The 19,091-nt window shown below is 47.9% G+C and overlaps 1 protein-coding gene across 1 annotated transcript; it reads left to right on the forward strand.

Moving 5' to 3' along the window:
* The first annotated feature begins 12,015 nt into the window (after nt 1–12,015).
* Nucleotides 12,016–19,069, forward strand: LOC144129098 (uncharacterized). Its single transcript, XM_077663008.1, has 2 exons — nt 12,016–13,401; nt 14,431–19,069. Exons 1-2 carry the CDS (start codon nt 12,280–12,282, stop codon nt 14,638–14,640), a joined length of 1,332 nt encoding a protein of 443 aa, XP_077519134.1. The 5' UTR covers nt 12,016–12,279; the 3' UTR covers nt 14,641–19,069.
* Nucleotides 19,070–19,091: the final 22 nt, after the last annotated feature.

Below are 19,091 nucleotides of genomic sequence, written 5' to 3' on the forward strand. Positions count from 1 at the left end.
CATTTCCTTTCCCCAAAAACCAATTATGCTTGCTTCCCTCCTTTTCCACCTGGCCCTTTGTCCCCTCACCTATTTCATTATATTTCTCCATTCTGCCCACTATCCTTTATTTCCGCTGCCCGAGCTCAGATGCTCCAGTATCGCTGGCAGATGACGGGGCTAGCTAAAATATTATCCTTCCTTTTTATTGTTATTTTAATAAAACCACTTACTAGTACTACTCCTGGTCCTTCTGGCAGGTGACCCACCTGCCACGGTGGGTAGGTGGCACGGGCAGTGTGGGCAGTGTTGCCAGAGTCGAGACAATCTTGGACTTCAATCAACCAAATGATCAGGCAGGCTTTTGTGAAGCATATTCTACAATACACCATCAGGTCTATGGTATACCTGATAGAGAAATGCGCAGAATATATTACCAACCCCTATATACACGGTGTTTCACCAGTCTTTACATAATTTTTTTTTTAAATAACCTTTTTTCAGTCAGAAGAGCCCTTTTTTCGGCATAACATTTTCAGTGGCGTAGTACATCAGAATATAGCTAAGATGTGCCAACTAGCAGGCTGGATAACTATTATTGAAAAGTTAACTTTCTAACTATAAATGATAGGCTCCTTAATTATTGACAGGTGCGTAGCCCACCTTAAGTAATATCTATATCAGTTTTTTAGAATTTAGAAAACGCAGTTACCATCGGCGCTGTGGCCCAACAAATTTTGGTTACATCGCGCCAAAATACATGCGCTTTCGGGGAGCTTGCAGGCAAAGCAACTTCTCCAGTGCACGCAACTCGCCGAAATAGCCAAAATTTGTTGAGCCACAGCGCCGAGGGTAACGGCATTTTCGAAGTTTTATAAGCTGATATGGATATTGAAGCGAAAGGCTTTACTACGCTAGTAAACACCGCGCTTCGCGCGAGCCGACGTATGTCGTCAAGCAGTTACGTCAAGCACGCCGCAGGTGGCCGCCGCCGACTCCGTCGCTTTTTCTCTCTCGCTCCCTACTCACACCGAGCCACAGGCGTTCCGTCACTGCGCAGCGCCGCGCCTTTCCGCAAAATGCAACTTTCAGTTTTCAGTTTTCTCTTTCTTCTTTCCCTCCCTCCTTTATCCCTTCCTTTACGACACGGTTCGGGTGTCCACCGAAATATGTAAGACGGTTACTGTGCCATTTCCTTTCCTCAGAAACCAAACAAAACAAGTGAGCCGACGGCGTTCATAGAATTCATTTGCGTTGACAACTTTGCAAAGGCTGTTCATTTTCACGAAAGGAAAGGCACTCAACCGGCTCCGTGGGTCAGCGGAGACCTCACTCTCGCTTTCATGTACATGGCGTTGGTATCAAAAGCCTGCTTTGATTGTGTTCCGCACAGTGGATAGGCAGCGCGCCCTCCCTGCCAGAGTCTAGGAGGTCGCATGCAGTTAATGGTTGATCGCGAGAGATTGATCACCAAATGAACGCTGCGGCCTAGGTATTGCTGCAGTGCCGCATGTAAGCCACAACGCTGTCAGCGCTAATTCATTCATTCCACATCTACCACGAATCAAAGCACGAATGAGGTGTTCACATATCCAGGGAGCCAGTTATGCGCCGTTCTTTTGCTCAAAGTCATCGCCGTCAACGCCAACGCCAATGAACACAGTGAACGCCGATACATTTCGCTTTGTATATCCTGGATTAGCTGGGCTAATCCACATTAATTTTTTCCTTACGGTGGGCTACACGTCTCTTAATATTAAAGTGATGATCATTAATAATTGAAAAGTTAACTATTCAATGTTAGTTAACTAGCCTGCTAGTTAGCTCGTCTTGGCTGTATTCTGAGGTACTATACCGCTGACGATGTCATGCCAATAAAAAGCACTCTTCTAACTCAATAAGCCTCAATAAGTCTTAGTTGAAACACCCTGTATAGCCTTAATAGATTAAGAGAAAGCACTTGACTCAGTCGAAACCTCAGCAGCCATGCACAGCAACAATCGCCCGCCATAATGTTAAAGAATGGGTGCCAGACAGGGAAGTAGGTAGGTAACAAATAAAAAAGGCCGCCACCGTCTGGAAGACGTTGAAGTAACGAGCGGTTGCTTTCCGCATCCAGCGGGGACTTCACAGAAAACCCTGAGCGGTTCGGAAAAGTAACATAACTTTTCACCTAGCGGAGCGATCTACTCCTAGCGCCATCTATCAGAGAAATTACGAAGCACGTCTACACGTTGTCAAGTTACACCCCCTCAATATGTGTCCCAAACAGAATTTGCTTCGTTTGGGGAGTCAAGGTGGGCCTAGAATTCGGCTTGCGGTGCGATATGGTAATGCTTCAATTAGTAATTGCATCTGTACACAGTTTACCCATTATTTAATTGTGGTTTTATTTATATACTACAACCCATATGGTTTTATTTGCCTACCAAATCCGGTATACAACTGTCTCCGGACTGGTGCCCTGTCGGCATATATATAGCGGAACGAATGCGCGCTTAAGTGGTTTTGCATTGGTGCAGTATTCTTGCTCAGTATTGGTTTTGGTCTATGGGGGGGGGGGGGGGGGGAGTGATTTGCGGTCACAACTAATATCAATAGCGCCATCTTGAATTTCATAAACCGAAACTATGCCGCCGTTTCGTCTCCTGACGTCATACTCACGTAGTTTCACCTCTAACCACTATAATATACCGTGACGTCATTATTGGCGTGCGGCAGGTGGCTGTATCTACAATGCTATCGAAGAGGGCACTGCAAGTCTCAATGCGAGTTGTGTTTTCTAGTTGCTGCCACAGATCGCGCTGTGAGCTCAGGGTGGTAGCAGATAAGAGCTAACGCTGTTAAAAATGGACTCGTAACAGAATCGAGAAAAGGAAGCAGAAGTAGGATGAAGATAGGCCCTCGGGCATTTGTGTGCTTCGGCGAACCCTCGGGCCCAGCCCACTATCCGAAGCAGTAGCTCCGGCTGCAAGCTGCGCAGAGCATCCTCCCATCGCTTCTGATGTTCTGACCCTTGCAATGGGGGGGGGGGGGGGAGGGGGGGGGTTGTGCGGGCTCTTCAGAAAGATGTGATCAGTGTCACCTTTGGTGCTGCGACACAAGCGGCAGTGAGACACACCACATCTTTACAGGAGGTACTCTTAACCGGGATTGGGAACAGTTGCTATAAAAGTTAATGGAGAATACCTTGGTAATTTGCGATTCGCTAATGAATTTTTCTCGTTAACACTCAGGAGATGAATTGCAAAGGATGATCAATGACTTACAGGCAGAGCAGAACGGTGGGTCTAAAGATCAGATTAATATGCAGAATACCAAACTAATGTTCAGCAGCATCGGAAGAGAACAGGAATTTACGATTGGTAGCGAGGAGCTGGAAGTGGTAAGGGAATACGTGTACGTATAGTGACCGCATATCCGTAATACACGTAGTGACCGCATTTTCGGATTACGAGAGTGCAATAACTAGAAGATCAGCGAGGACTAGCTAGGGCCACCGGTGACGCGCTGGCAGAGGTGGCTTCGCCGGCGTCGGTCACGACGGCTTCAGCAACACCTGTTTTGACAACTGAGCATGGGTCCCAGCTCCTGGTTCCTGCTCCCGGTCCATCAGCGGCAGCGCACATCCCGCCTTCTCCAAATGCACTTCAGCCCGTGAGCGATCTGCCTTCTGGGCGGAACTCGGCAATGACTGCCCAGCCTCCACTGCTGGATGGGACTTCAACCGTACACATGAGGAGGAGAGCTCTCCAATGGACCTGTCTTCAGCCCCCTCCATCCGTGCCACCGACTTCCCGCAGTTCTCAAAAGCGTCCATCAGGGGACACTGCACAGGATTCGTCTTCTGCCAACTGCAGCTCACAAGGCAAGCGTTCCTGTCCAGCGTATGCCAACCAGGTGGCTGTGCCGACATCGGTATCGGTATCATATAAAGTAGCTATTAAAGTTCTGGCAGCCAAAAGCCTGACAGGCATTCCGAACAGGATTCTTCAGGCGAACCTGTACGAGTGTCTTGGGACCAAAAGGTTCTGTGACTTCACGCCTAGAACGAGATCTAATACCATCGCTGTGTGGCTCCCGGCTTCGACTGCTGTCTAGCGTCTACAAACGCTCAAGTGCATATCGATTACGAGCGAGATCTCGCTGCCGGTCCAGGTGTACCTAGTAGAAGGTTCGGACCTACAACGCTGTGTTGTTTACAACGTCGACGTTTCCGAAGACCAGATGACTCTCCAGCGTGAGTTGTACTGTCCAACCCACCGTGTCATCCAAGAGCGGTATATAAGAAAGGGGCGCTAGTGCATCGTCACACTACAAGGCCCACCAACTCTTCCAGAACGACTTTACTAATATGGCTGTATTCTGCGGCCTCGCACTTACAAACCGAGTGCTGTTTATTGCTACAGCTGCTTCAGACCTGGCCACATGCGCCGATCATGCCCTTTTGCAACGCAAGATGAGGCTCGGCAACAAGGCACACCATCTTACAAGTGCGCACTTTGCAAGACTGACGACCACGAGATCACCTCTCCAACTTTCCAGGCAAAACAGAAAGCAACTGAGAAGGTTCGGCGTGGGGTCCGTAAGCAAGTGCCTCCTAATGAAAACAGAGCCCCGATACAGACATCCAACAGGTTTGCGGCTCTTCAGTGGGATGAAGACGACTGGCCGGAGTTTTCTGAGCCCAGTCCACCTGCAGCCCTTGGCCAACAGTCGTACACTGATAAAGTGCGCAAGGATCGCCGTCGCCTTCAAGCTACACAAAAGCACAGCCTACAGGAACCTCTGCGTGAGGACATGGCAGCAGTTGGCGACCAAATTGCACGCCTTTTAGCCGAGCTCTCTAAGCTACGGCAACGCCGTGAACTGCTTGCTCGTCGTAGACAACCTGTGGAATCCAACTCCACGCCAATCAATGCTGCAGCGCCTTCGACTACGTCCAGCCCTCATGCGATTTTCGCCGACTCTACCAGGTCTTCTGCATCACTGCAGGATAACTAAACAACATCCCTCCTCCGATTTATGGTAAACCAGTTATCTAACCTGACATCAGCTCTATTACAACGCTTGGAAGCCTAATCGAAAATGGCGAGTACACGTAGTTCTGGTGTGCTCCAATGGAACTGCAGAGGCCTTTCCACAAAGCTGGGAGAGCTCACATCTCGACTTCGCATGAACAAGCTCCAGGTGTGGGCCCTGCTACTGCAGGTGACCAATGCCTTGCCATCCATTCCGGGCTTTAATGGATACATGTCTCCTTCCATGAACGACCGTCGTGTGCACACTGCTGCCCCTCCGGGAAAGGCGGCGGTGTACGTTGATGCGCGTTTTCCTCAAGTTCGCCTCTCTAGAAAACTGGTGCACCTCATATCAAGAGGTAGTCGCAGTGGCTGTGAAGCTTCCCAAGGCAACTGTTGTGGTCGTGTCATACTATGTAAGACTCGCCGGTGGAGCTCCCTCCCGCATTAATCTAGGGTGGTTATTAACTCTACGACGACAGCACCCAGGGTGGCCTGTTTTAGTCGGTGGTGAGTTTAACGCCCCTCATCCGGACTGGGGGTACCCCACTTCAAGCCCCCGTGGTAGGCGTGTGCGGGACGCATTCGCGGATGCGCTGTTTGTTTTACTCAACCATCCAGATTCAGCAACCCGGACTGTGCGCCATGCTCGCAGTCCAACATATGCTCCGGACCTTACGTGGTGGTCAGGACCCGGGACTCCATCGTGGCACCTGGAGCCAGACTGCTGGGGTAGTGACCACCATCTTATCATGATCGGTCTCCATCCATCAAGGGCCCGCCGATTACACCGTAGGTGTTATGTGGTCAATTGGGACACGTTTCGCACCACCGTCGAAGATCTCTCTCTGCAATCATCTACACTACTTGTGGACTGCATACAGACTGCGCTGAATGGGGCTACTGCTGTCACCTGGACGAACGTGAATCGCCTGGCGCCGGATGTGGGTCTGCTTAACCTGTGGGCTGCTCGCCGACAAGCGGAGATGGCAGCTTCCCGAGACCCTACTTCTGCGAAAGCACGGGCAAGGCTGAATTACCTTACTGCCAAGGCTCGCAGATATGAACGCGATCTCTCGCGACGGCAGTGGCATGCGTGGTGGGAGCAGTTCTCGAAAAAGTCATCGTATGCTGCTCTCTGGCGAACGTTTCGTGCAGCGGAACGTGGTACCCGTTGTCCGGACGCAGCGGCCACAGCATGCTTCGCAGCTAACTTAGCTCCGGATGATTTCGCCAGAGAGACAGCGCGGAAGTTTTTTCCCAAGTATGATGTGTTTCCTCCAAGGGTCATAGAGACCCCTTGTTTGTGATTCCAGTATATCTCGATAAGGTCCCATCTACAGCCGACGCCGAGAGAATTGCAAGCCCATTTTCAATGCCCGAGTTGCTTGCAGCAATAGACGAAGCCCGTCGGAAGACTGCGCCCAGTCAGGACTCCATTCCGTATGAGGTTTACAAGAACTTAAGTTCCGCTGTACTGCCTCAACTCCTCGCCACCATTAACAAGGTATGGATAGAAGGCGTCGTGCTAGAACCTGAAATCGGCTATTGTGATCCCCATACCAAAGCCGCCGGCAGACCTCGGAAATTTCCGGCCTATATCGCCTACGCCAACATTGTGCAAACTTACCGAAAAAATGCTTGCCACACGACTGTCGTGGTGGCTTGAGCACCATGGTTTCTACCATCCGCCCAAGTTGGCTTTCGTACGTCCCTAGGTACAGAAGATGAACTGGCTGTCTTGGCGTCAGAAGTTCTGGCCTCAACTCGCAGCCACAATGTACGTACTGTACTGGCCATGGACGTTGAAAAGGCGTACCATAATATCAGTCATGCTGCCATCCTGGAATCGCTTGACATGCTGCATTCGCCCGTTAGAGTGCTCAATTTTGTTAAATCCTTCCTTGAAGGCCGACACTTTGTCATACGCCTCAGCGGTGAGGCGGTCGGATCATTTGTGCCTCTTCGCGGCGTTCCCCAGGGATCGGTGTTAACGCCAACATTATTTAATATTGCTTTTATCCTTCTTGCTTGGCGCTTACATAATGTCTCTGAGATTAAGTTCTTATTGTATGCTGATGTCATAACGGTGTGGAGCACTCACAACGACCTGATGACTCAAGCAGTATGCCTATAATCAGCCATAGATATTAAGTCGACTTTTGCTTCTTCAATTGGTCTGCAGCTTTCAGTGAGCAAAACAACGTTCGTGTCAGTCGCAAACCGCTGGGGGCACCGTAAACTCGCTACAACACCTATTCGTCTGCATCTATCCGGAACTCCAATTCAAGAAAGTTCGGCTGTAAAAATCTTGGGCTTGGCAATACACGAGTCTGGAACAGGTACTGCTTGGCTTTCTCGGGCTAAAAAGCAAGCAATTCAAGCGTTTGGTCTGATTAGACGCATTGCTCCTAAAACAGACGGAGCCCCCTCTCATTGTCACGACAGTTGGTGCGGGCGGTTGTGCAACCGCGCCTCGTTTACCAAGCCAAATTCCAGCATTTGACGAGGGCTCAATGGGATCGTCTAGAAGCTGTTAATCGAGAGGCGATGAGGGTCATCACTTCCCTTCCCCGCATTATCCCGATCGTGGCGCTCCAAGAACATGCGAAGCTGAATACACTAGATGAGCTGGTGCAGCAACGACGCGATGCTCGCCGCCTAAAGTCAAACCTTACGCACACAACGTGTGCACTCAGAGCATATGCTTCATCGCACTCCATTCTACAGCAGCCCCCGCCAGTTCTTCCTCCTTGGCGTTTTGTGCAGCTAAGCGACAACAAACCAACCTATCTACGTCGGCCATCATTCAGAGACCGAATTACAGAGCAAGACGACAATCTGCCGCATGGCTCCATCGTTATGTACGTTGACGCAAGCATCCAGGCCTGCGAAACAACGGCAGTTTACTGTCCTTGCAAGCCTGCCCTGAACAAAACGTCCAGGTTTCTCCTCTCAGAACCTCCTTCCTCCTTCTGTGCGGATATGCTTGCGGTTCAAGAGGCACTTTGCTCTGTGGCCGCCGTTCCCACGCTACCTACGGCCCGCATTGCCATTCGCACCGACGCCCTTCACGTCACACGCCTACTACGACGAGTCAGTCGCACTCCAGAAACGTGCCAAGACATCCGTCGTCTAGCGGCACGTGTCCCTCAGCAAATCCGTATTGAGTGGGTCCCTCGTGACCTCCTGAGCGAACAAAGCCGCGCAGATTCTGCGACCCGCCTTTCGACCCCAACCTCGTCTTTGCCTCGAGTCCTCACTCTGGATGACACCACCCTCCTTTTAACAAGAAAGGAACACCTCCGGCGTCGCACACGTGCTCCAATCCCTCCGTGTGCGGCAACCCTCCCCCGTGGTCTTACCCGTGGCCCTTACTTGAATCATACCTAAGTCATCGAAGACAATTTGTTCATGTTAATGGCGTACCATCTAACGCCTTTTCTGTCCATGTAGGTGTCCCTCAAGGAAGCATTTTGGGTCCTCCTTAATTTTTTCATCAACGATCTCGATAACATTGATTCCAATACCGCATGCACTATGTGTGCTGATGATACCACACTACTCTTTTCATCCAAATCTCCAGATGACCTAGTAATAAGTGCCATCTTCGTGATTTCTAAACTGCATCAGTGGTATGTCAAAAAGGGCTTAGTAATGAAACACCGAAAAAAACCCAAAGCTTTACTCTATCATTCGAAAAACATGAATATTGCGTTACTTGGGGATATACTACTAAACACCTTTAAAATTGAACTTGTACTATCAATCAAATGTTTAGGCATACAGTTTGATTACAATATGTCCTGGCACTCCCGTATAAATTTCCTCACCAGTGAACTGCCTCCGGTGTTAGGACTAGTCCATTCCTTCAGATACCTTCCTATATCAGTAAAAATTGTTAAAGTATAATGCACTTTTTCTAAGTCAGCTTAATTACTGCTGTCTCGTACGGGGCACAACTTACACAAACATTCATCAGCGCCTCGTCCTCCAGGGGAAAGTTCTTCGCATCGTATGCAATAAGCCTCATGACATTCTTTCTGCCTCCCTCTTCTGTGAACTTAGATCCCTATTTGCCTGCCTTAGTGAACCACCGCCTGGTTTCAACTCACCGAAAAGATGCAAAAAATAACCTTGGAATTCTTCACTTTCTCGCTAATGTCACAAAATGAGTAGCCCCCTACACAACTCGAGCTCCAGAGACGTAACGTTTTCCTCGCCTACGAACTAATTATGGGCAAAAAATGTTATACCACCGGTTGCCAAAATACTAAATGATCTCACCAATGTAATATCCATGTGCTCACTATCATTAGTCCTACTAGAAATCTGTATGAAGTGTTTTCGCGCTCATGACCGTGTACTGCTCTATTATTTTTTTTATCATATATTCCGCACTAAATTTTGTAATAGCTGTATAAGTTTTCCTTTCGGGATTTTTCGTTTGAGTTTAGTAATTATTCGTAATTTTTCTCTCCGCCCTGCTGCAGCCATTTTAATGAATTTTGTGGCCAGTCTATCTGCCCTGAGCAGCTTTTTCCATTTGTTTTCATCATAATCATTGTACCTCCTCGTTAGTGGGAATAAAACAAATCGAATCATGTCAAATCAAATAAAAATTTGGCGACCACCACTCTGCTATGGTACCCCGTTACGAAGATCCTGGCGCCATCCCTGGCTAGCACTGTTTTCTTTATTTCAGACGAATTTAGCGCCCTTCATATCCTAAATAGCATGTGTTTTTATGTTAAAGAGACACTATAGTTTCGCTAGTAGCGAGCCCCCCGCCATCTTTATGCAGACAGGTTTTATCACTTGTGATTATATTTGCAATATCTTTTTTTCCTGCGTTTCAAGCACCATCTTCGGAACAAACAATACGGTTGTCCTGATCCCTCGAGCACTCATTACACAATTCCTGCTGTTTCAATATTACAACTTTCAGCCATTGTGACACTTTGTACACATTTTTGCACGTTCACGTAAAACAATTACCGTCAGCGTTTTCCGTTGAAAACCAGGCTACGTTGTCTTTCTTGAGGCCTGCATAAACTAGTTAGACGGAAAATTTGTGAAGCGAATTGGCATGGCACATGAAAACTCAGGGGGCTTTTTAGGGCATTTTGAGTTGATAATCGCATTGTATTCTTTAGATTCCCCTCTCTCCAATGCAAAAAAAAACGTTTTCAAAATACTGAGTGTAAAAAATTTAAAAAGTAAGAAAACGAAAATGGTTATAGTCCAAACTAAGACGTCCCGACATAACAAAAAATGATGTCACGGATACTTTCCCAAAACTTATCGTGTGCGCGTTAATTGGATAAACTGGAGATGGTAAGCAACATCTTGAATTATTTTTTCTATGAACTGAGCAAGTCAAGTGAGCAGTTTTAACCTTCAGCAAATGTAGAGCGAATACCAACGAGCGTATAGTGCCTAGAATATACTTTCTAGGCCCTATAACGGGCGTGTCAACCTATGACATCACGCACGCAAGGTTGCCCGTAGAAATCGCCTCGATTTAGGCCACGAAATTGAAAGTTTTAAAATTCATTTACACTGCATCAAGATGTTGCCCAGCTGCGAAATATGGCGCAAATGGCCAGGAAATTGCGGCGAACTTACCCTGAAAGCTTCAGTAAAATCGTGGGGGCACAAAAGCGCCGGGGTTGCCCTTAAAGGGGCTCTCAATAATGGTGCATTATGCATAGGATGTAAAGGACACCGCTTCACAAATATCCTACTACAAGAAGTTTTTTAATGTGTTTTGTGGAAGCTGAATTATCTGTAAAAATTTGAATTCCCGCGTTTTCGCGCCTTTCTCTCTCTTCTCGTCACTTTTGCACATTGAAATGTCGGCGGTCCTCCGATGGCTGCCGATGCGTGCGCGCGAGCTCCCCGGGGTAGTTCACTGTACCCGAGGGGCGAAGCTGTGTGACGTCAGACAGAGTTTGTATGGCGAACCAATGACAGCCCTCCGCTGCTGACGTAACGAGCGCTGCATGACGTGTGGCGCGCGGATTCGGGCGAAAGCCCGGCACCACTGGTCGCCCCCAGGCGCAGAAGTGCGAATTTTTAAAAATGTATTGTAAATTATCAGCTCGCTCCCCCTCCTAATTGCTGCGCCCAGACTGTGAGTCTCCATGATGACGGGAATAAAGTTCATTCATTCATTCTCGCTGGCTTTTGAGGTCTCGTACGCGGCATGAACGCTCGGTGGCCTATACTCTTGTATAATGCAAGCGTATTATAGCCAACCTCAAACACCTTTTCAGAGACCCCTTAAGGGGTTAACCGTATACAGGTACACTAGCTAATTGTAGCTAGTTAACGGTTAACCGAAGAAACAGGTGATTGGTCATGTTTAGGGGAAGTGTGAGGGCTTTGGTTTTAACTTTTACCGCCTTTCACGACGTGCATGGCTGCTGTATTTTCCAAAGACGACTGTGATTGCCGGACCTACATGCATGCTGCACTTGATGAGCGTGATGATTCACAAAAGCTGTCAAATCGTGCGTGAAAAACATTTTTTTACCGGCCCTTGGTGCGCCACCAGTGATGCCAAAATTGGGTACTGCACCATTCCATTTAATCTTTTCAAATGGCCCTGCCCCTAGTTAAGCGCAAACGATGCAGAAGTCCTCTGCTATGCGGCTGTTAAAGCTTCGCTTAATTTCGACACGACGCCAGCGACGCTTTCTAAATGCGCGCCTAGACGATTCGCAAGAGGAACTGCAACAATATTGTGCCTGTACGAACGCCATTGCGGCACATTTTCTCCTCCACGTCAGTGTAGGCGGTTTTAAGGAAGCCAACGACTGAAACCTACAATGGCGCAGTTCCGGCGCAGCCACGGCAAAAATGCAGCAAAAACGAGTGACCACACAAACGTGGCAGAAAAGGCGGCGCGGACTCTGCCGTCAGTGTGACGAAAGCACGACAACGCGGTGACGTAATGCACGGAAAGAATAAAAAAATAAGCAGTGCAGTCGCCGCCGTCGCGTACGATGGCGCCACCAGGCGAAAGCGGTAGCTAGAAAGCAGTCATGGCGCCCGTCGCTGTGTGCCGCTAGTTCTCTCCTACGGCTTGCTAACGAAATTTTCAGCCTGTCACCGTTGCAACACACTGGTTTTGCCCGTGCTTCGCGGCACAAGCCTTCCGGAAGCGCAGGAGGAGTGGATTTCACTCGCATACGTCGTGATCGTCCGCGTAGTGGATGGATGCGCGGAGAGACCGTATGCAGTCATCGGTCCGCTGGGTGCAGGATCGACCAATATGTCGTGGAAAGCCGACTTGGCCGGCGACAGCAGCGATGTGGACTTGCAGAGTGACGTCGCCTTCTTCGACTCAAATACTGCTGCTGCCGCATCTCAGCCGTGTTACGTCCTTGGTGACGGCGTCGAGAACAAGCCATCGTGCAGCGCGGCAGCGGTCGATGTCGGAGGCCTAGGTCAGAAATGTCACATTCGCGATTCAGTGTCTTTCGCTGCGCAGAACCCACTGTCGTCAAGTGGTAGCCCCCTTGCGATTGGCGGGAACGCCAGCTTGCTGCCGCCGGAAACGTATCGCCTGTCGTCGGCCGTAGTAAGCTCGGGTTTCTTTGCGAGGAGAAGCAGCCCCGCCGTGGCGCCGCCGCCGAACGTGACGCTCACCGACCGCGACATGAAAGAGCCGTCGCCTCCGCCGCTCCGAAACAGCAGCATGGAGCAGGATAGCGAAAATGACGATGAGGGTCATCATGTGGATGCGACCAGCCCGCGTTCGAGCGTTTCTGCCACGGACTCTGACGGCGTGTCGTCGCTCAGCGAGGGCTCCATGGAGGACCTCTCAGAGTCCGAGTCCATAACCGACGTGACTCCGCTCCATTCTCCCTACATGTGTGACAGCCCCGTTCCCGCAATGAAACTACCTCTCAGCAAGCTGGCCATGCGTGAATCTGCCCTGAACGGCGCCTCCAGCCCCGCTGCCGGCGACGACAGCAGCAGCAGCGGCAGCGAGTCTGACAGAAGTTCCTTCAGTGGCGCGAGGCGCAAAAGCTCTGCTGCCATGAAACTGCGTGGCAAAGTTCGCCTTGGAGGTGCGCACCAGCAGCGGGAGCCTGTCGACCTGCAGCTTCTCGTGGACGCTATTCGGCGCCTGGAAGCGCATCAATGTGAGCAAGGTCAGGCCAGCCGGACGCGCAAGGAGCCCCCGTCGCTTGCCAAAGGGCGCAAGAACATGTCGTTCTCTAACGAAGAAGTGCAGCGGATCGACCGCGAAAACCAGCGGCTTCTGAAGCGTATCCTGGCGCAGCAAAACCGACCGAGGCCGAAATTCGATTCAAGGACGCCATCCCGGCTGGCGCCATCGGCAATCAACCGCCAGCGGCAGCAGCGGCAGATTGAAGTGGAAAACCTCGTAAGTTTTCGTGCCAACCGCTTGCGCCACTTCGCTCAATTCGTTCGCGCCCCGACTGCTTCTTGAGAAAGTGCGCTGGTGCATCAGCAGAAAAGTCGCCGTTGATGAGGCTTTTAAGTGCCGTGAGGTTGCCTGCTTAATGCTTTTACAATTGGCTGAAGTCCAGCTTTGTTATGTTCACGTGATGGTTTTTGTTTGTCAGTGGAAACTTGTGGGCAACCTTCTTGGAACACACGTTTCTCCTTGTCACGCCAGCAGGTGGTCCGTTTTGGTGGCGGCAAACTGCATGAAATCATGTGTACTAATTGGTGCAAAGTAGTGAAAGGTTTTCGCAGGATTTCGTGGCCTCAAGATTTTTTATCTCTATGTCATGCGATGCATGCATTAGTGATGGTATTGCTTAAAATCAGGTAGGTAGTGATCTGTGTAGGATCTCTCAAGTTGCTCATTCCCCGTAAGGTAAGTACTAAAGTGCTGACCACTGTGTTTATCAACTGCTCCAAGGAATAAAGAATATTATGCATCATTGAGTCTGTAGAAGAATTATTGCATGGGGACCGTTTGTGAGTATTGGCAGCTACTACACGGTAGTGCAGCCCACCGGATTGCTTTTTCAGCATTTTCAGATGATTGGGAGGGGCAGTGAATTGGACTTTTGATGGTCGTGTTTACAGCAAAAGTTTACCATCAAGTCGTTGTGACGTTAAGAAATTCCTTCCACTCACAAAGGCTTTACCAACACAAGGTTCACATGTTACAACAAAAATGTAATTCAAATCCACAGGCAGTAGATATCGGCCTTCAACATGTAACACACATCTTTTTAAATGCTCACCAAAAGGCATCTTCTCTATTTTTTCCCATATGGTGCAGCAGAAAGTAGGCACTGTCTTTTCCATTACAGTGAACTGGCAGAAACCAGTTTTCCAGGGGAAAAGTTCTCAACACTGTTTGAGGGTCAATAAATGAGATGTGCGGCAGCCCGAGTGGAGTCTTCTCACACTGCATCATTCTCTTCACAAACCACAGGCTCTGCTCAAGAGAATTGAGTCTGCCAAGCCATCCCGCGAGATAGCCCCTTCGCAGGACCTCAGCCACGTGCAGAGAGCGCGATCGCACTCCCTCTCACTGACACGGCACGCACTGCAGACTCCTCCAGTGATGGCAGGGGCCGCAGCGCCTCCGCTGGGAGGCATCGTCAAGCATTTCCCACCACGCCAGAAGCACCACTCTCACTGAGTTTGCCCAGCCATGCTGCAGTCGCCTTTTTGACTAAACAGTGTGTCTTGCACTGGCAAAGAAGGCACCCCACCAAAGTTCCTGTTACGGCATTGTAGTGATTTATCATTGCACCAGCTCTCTACGTGGCAGTGTGGCCACTTAACAGGGGTTTTTGTGCCCTGCCTCAAGCATTTGTGCATTGCTCAGTAGTGTTGGCTAGTGGAATGGTGCAAAGGGATGGGGACTGGAGAAACCACTTTGTCTTTTTTGTGCATCCCTATTCTCCCTTTGCTGGGTACTTCATTTTTTGTTCTTTAACTAGCCAAGCTTAAAGCTATGGCTTCTCATGAGTGATGCAAATCTGTAATATTGTTTGTATTATCTACTGCCTAGTTATATACATCCATGTAGTCAAATGGTGTAAAGAATGCAGACAATTGGGCTACTGCCAGATCTACAACAGGACTGCATTTGGCCACCCTTCAGAACCCAAGTACCAACGGGCAACTTTTGGTGGCATAGACAGTATTTTTTCCATTGTCCCCCACATTGGGCGTCGTGCATTGCAGACATATGGCATTCTCTTTTTAAAACTAATATTTGAGATTTTAACACACTAATATTTAGTTTTAGGGCAGTGGGAGATTTAACAAGGGCAGGGAGGGCTGCCACCACCCCCACCCCGTAGTAGGAAATTTTTGTGGTTAAATAAAGGAAAATCAATTTTTTATAAATGAAGAAAGTCCAAAAAAATGTGTTGCATTAATAGGATCACACCATCCAGCCACCCTCTCCAAGAGTCCCCCGTTAACTTGCCCCTATTCCGAGATGACTACAGTCATTAAGAACAGTGCCATGAACTTGCTATGCTGATAAGGCATGTCATTTCATGCTGCCTAGCTTGTTCTCGAATTAAAGCCTTGACATAATACACTTGTAAAAAAAACCTGGTCACAGTGCTAGTAAAAACAGCGTTGTAATGACGATGGATGCCCCACTGGATTTAGGTTCTGAAATGTATTACAACTTGCATTTTTTATTCACAGCAAGGCAACAGTCACTAACTCAATTATCACATGTGCTCTCCCAGTGGCATTCGTTCCACTTGGGCAGTGTTGAGCCATGGTGCCATTGTTAATTTACATCGAACGTGTTTGCAGTGAGTGCCATACAGCAGCCATAACAACAACTCGATTTGGAAAAGTGGTTAGCTGCCTTTACATGGCATTCCTCATTGCTGCCTTTCCATGCTACATGTACATGAATCTGGCAGCATCAGTGTGTTCAGTTTAAAGGCCATCTGTTCCAACGGCTGTGCAAGCTGGGTTGTCAACTTGTAAGGTTTCTTGAATTACTGTGTCCAAGGAGAGACAACAAGCTGATGTACTGCTCTGTCATGCTGGCATTATTTCTCGATACTGCAGTATGGGAGGCCTGCTCGGAGATACTCTGAATGCAAGGAGCAGCCCACATATGTTATATGCACCACAGGTATGGTTTGGCCATAGTTGTCAGGAGACTTATACAGCTTGGTGCACTGCCAGCCACAGTCCAACTCCTGTGATGTGGGACACGTTCAATACTTATTGCATTGTGAATGATGTTGCACAGCCAGCGACACATGCACTATCCTCATGTTGGGACATGTATATTGTCTTAGGCCCACCATGGCCTGTATCTGTAAATAGTGATTTCAGAACATTCATCTGTGCCTGGGCCTGAGGCAGCTTTCTTGGCAACTGCTCAATGCTTTTGCAACATTGACACGAAATGTGTACATACAGCATCACCTTTTTTTTTTCCCCCTTTTTAGCAGTACAGATAATGGAGATTATTGAGTGACCCTGTGTAGCCATTTTATTTTTGTACATAGATTTGTGCTTTCTGTACAAGAGTGTTCCATCAGTTCTGTGTTGCTCTTATGTCAGCTCTGTACGAGTTGGCAATTAAGCCACAATGATGCAGCTGTTGCAATGGTGCTTACTCCTGCCTGCCAATCAAGTCAACACCAGATCATAAGGACACTGAAGGAACTGCAGCTCTGGCACAAACTGATGGCATTTGTGTGCCTGTTAAAGAGAGCAACATTCTCAATGGCATACTGTAACACAGTAGGCAGAGTTTCATACATTTAAGAAGCTCTTTCTCCGTGGCTGTGAAAGAAGCCGGTCTTGGACTGGCGAGTGACACCATCCTGCGGTGTGTGGTCAACACTTTACCACTAGTGGCCGCATCAGCCTTTAGCTTATTGAAAAGCTAGCAGCGTTACACTACCTGCCAACATACCTCAGGCGACATTTCTTTTATCGGCCTTTTTTTTACTCAATCTCAATAGTAAGCATTCCAAAGAGTCGCCAAGAAACTCGGATTCTGCCCAAAGATAGGCACAGTTGTCAAGTTCACATGCTTTTGAGCTTGAAGATGGTTAAATTAGTTATACATCCAACTGCCTACTTCTACTTCAAACATCTTGTAGCTCTATGACATGCAAAGGCTCGAGATGCACCATTGAAGACACAATGCTACAATTGCACACTTTATGACAGTGTGTTGTATACATACCTGTAGGCACAGCACATGAGAAGACCTGTTGGATTAATGCCAAAATGCTACCGTATTTATTCTAAAGTAGTTCCCCCGTTGTTTTTTTGTATAAATATCATTCTGAACCAAAGGGGCTGATTTTTAACTGCAATTAAGCATCGCCATCTTGCAAGTATGGTCAAACATCTTCCTGTTCGCACGATCATCTTAAAATTTGGACACTTGTCAGTTAGGCTGTTACCAACACTAACTTGCCCCCTTTGCTTTGCTGTGACAGACCAAAAGCTCCACAGTACCATAAGTATCAGACACTGAGGTGTGTTATCTTCCCGCTGCTCTTTTGAAAACGGAAATCAGTCGGTATTCAGGTTTTTAACAGTCATGCAGCTCTAGACTACAAATGCAGCCGAGCTAAATTTGTGGCAAAGTGTTGTTAGAATAAATATGGTAGGCACAAGTCCCAAGTCTTCTCTGTGAAACATTCACAACAGCATTGAGACACAAGCAGCTCATACAGACTAGATATAATAATGTTGGGTTATAAGTTGGTTGGAAAGAATCTCTCCTTAAGGGGCAGGGCAATGGCCAAGGCAGGGCACACCGTTCTTTGGTCTGTGCAGCATAGCATCGCTTTTCAAAAATAGGGGCTCATTCCATGGCAATGTTCTGCCTGGGGAACTTAAATCGAGCATCGGACAGATGCACTTCGATTTGGAATTGATGTTAACCATTCAAATTTAAGCCATGTGCCTAGCTCTGTGGATATATTTAGTGGCCGAAAGAAAGCATGGCCCAACATTCTTTCATGGAAATGCGAATTCAAAGCTTATTTGGCTCAATCGCCAACACAGGCAAGCTAAAGGCCTCTAGGCATTAAGTAGGTCATCTCAAAATTTTGCTTACAGCTGCAATGCCATAGCACATTTCAAGTCAGATTTTTTCTGGATAGTAGACTGCCCATGCTAGTCAGTCAAAATGCTTTTTTTTTTAGTCAATCTAGCCATGCTGCCATGTAGGTAGATATATGTGCTGCAATGAATTGCCTATGTGTGTGGTTAAGTGCATTTTTCTACGCTGGTGCTTTTGAGGTTGTGGCTAACAGAGTTTCAACTTTATCACCATTCACACATTGCATCTGGAAGGTTGCCTAGGTTCCCATGTTTTCTACAAATCTTTCACTAAGCCTATACATGCAGCATCACTTATGAACAAGACCAGATATGGCACATGCAACAGCTGCTCCAAATAATGCTCTAGGCATTTACATATCAGGGTGAATCCTCTGGTTTAATGTGGCCTGCAGATTACAATTTAACTGCAGCTGATAAGTTTAGCATGTAGCTGCTGCAGCATGTTTTCGTGTCCAGTGCAAGAAACCCATCTTGTACAAAGAGTTGTTTTATTATTGCAGCTAGTTATTTATCCCCTCTTGGAAGCAGCTGATCTTGGCTTGGTTGGAGCTATGAGCAAAGCAATAGTAAATACAAAAACTCAGATATCTTGAATGCTTTGTGCCTTTGCAGCAAATGACAAGAAGCATTTATGTATACTAGGCTACAGCAGCAATTCAAGAAAATGTGTTGCACAGCTGGTTATTCAAGTACTGTGCCTCGGTGAAGTGAAACTTTGACAGCCTGATTTGAAGAGCTGAGCAAAACTTTTTACCGAGGCTCTTGCATCATAAGAGTACCACAATTGCAATGCTACCATCTTGTGTGAGCAAAGGCATGCCTTGTTGATAGTTTGTTACAAAAGAGGTTAATCTTAAAGCTACAATCATCAGGGTGTTAAAAAGAAAAAGTTTTCACCATTGGCCAAGTGCAAAGTTTGCCATTTGACTGTTTGTTCAAAGTGTTTTCGTGTACTATGTTGGCTGTTGAATAAAAACTGCCCTGCAAATTGAGTTTCCAGATGACCACACAGAA

The sequence above is a fragment of the Amblyomma americanum genome, chromosome 4 (genome assembly GCF_052857255.1).
Source record: "Amblyomma americanum isolate KBUSLIRL-KWMA chromosome 4, ASM5285725v1, whole genome shotgun sequence".
In the NCBI taxonomy this organism is placed as follows: domain Eukaryota; kingdom Metazoa; phylum Arthropoda; class Arachnida; order Ixodida; family Ixodidae; genus Amblyomma; species Amblyomma americanum.

Excerpts from the sequence above, each read along its gene's own strand:
- LOC144129098 (XM_077663008.1), top strand. The coding sequence starts at position 12,280 with ATGTCGTGGAAAGCCGACTTGGCCGGCGACAGCAGCGATGTGGACTTG. Across the intron at positions 13,402-14,430 it reads AGATTGAAGTGGAAAACCTC|GCTCTGCTCAAGAGAATTGA; the intron begins GTAAGTTTTCGT and ends CACAAACCACAG.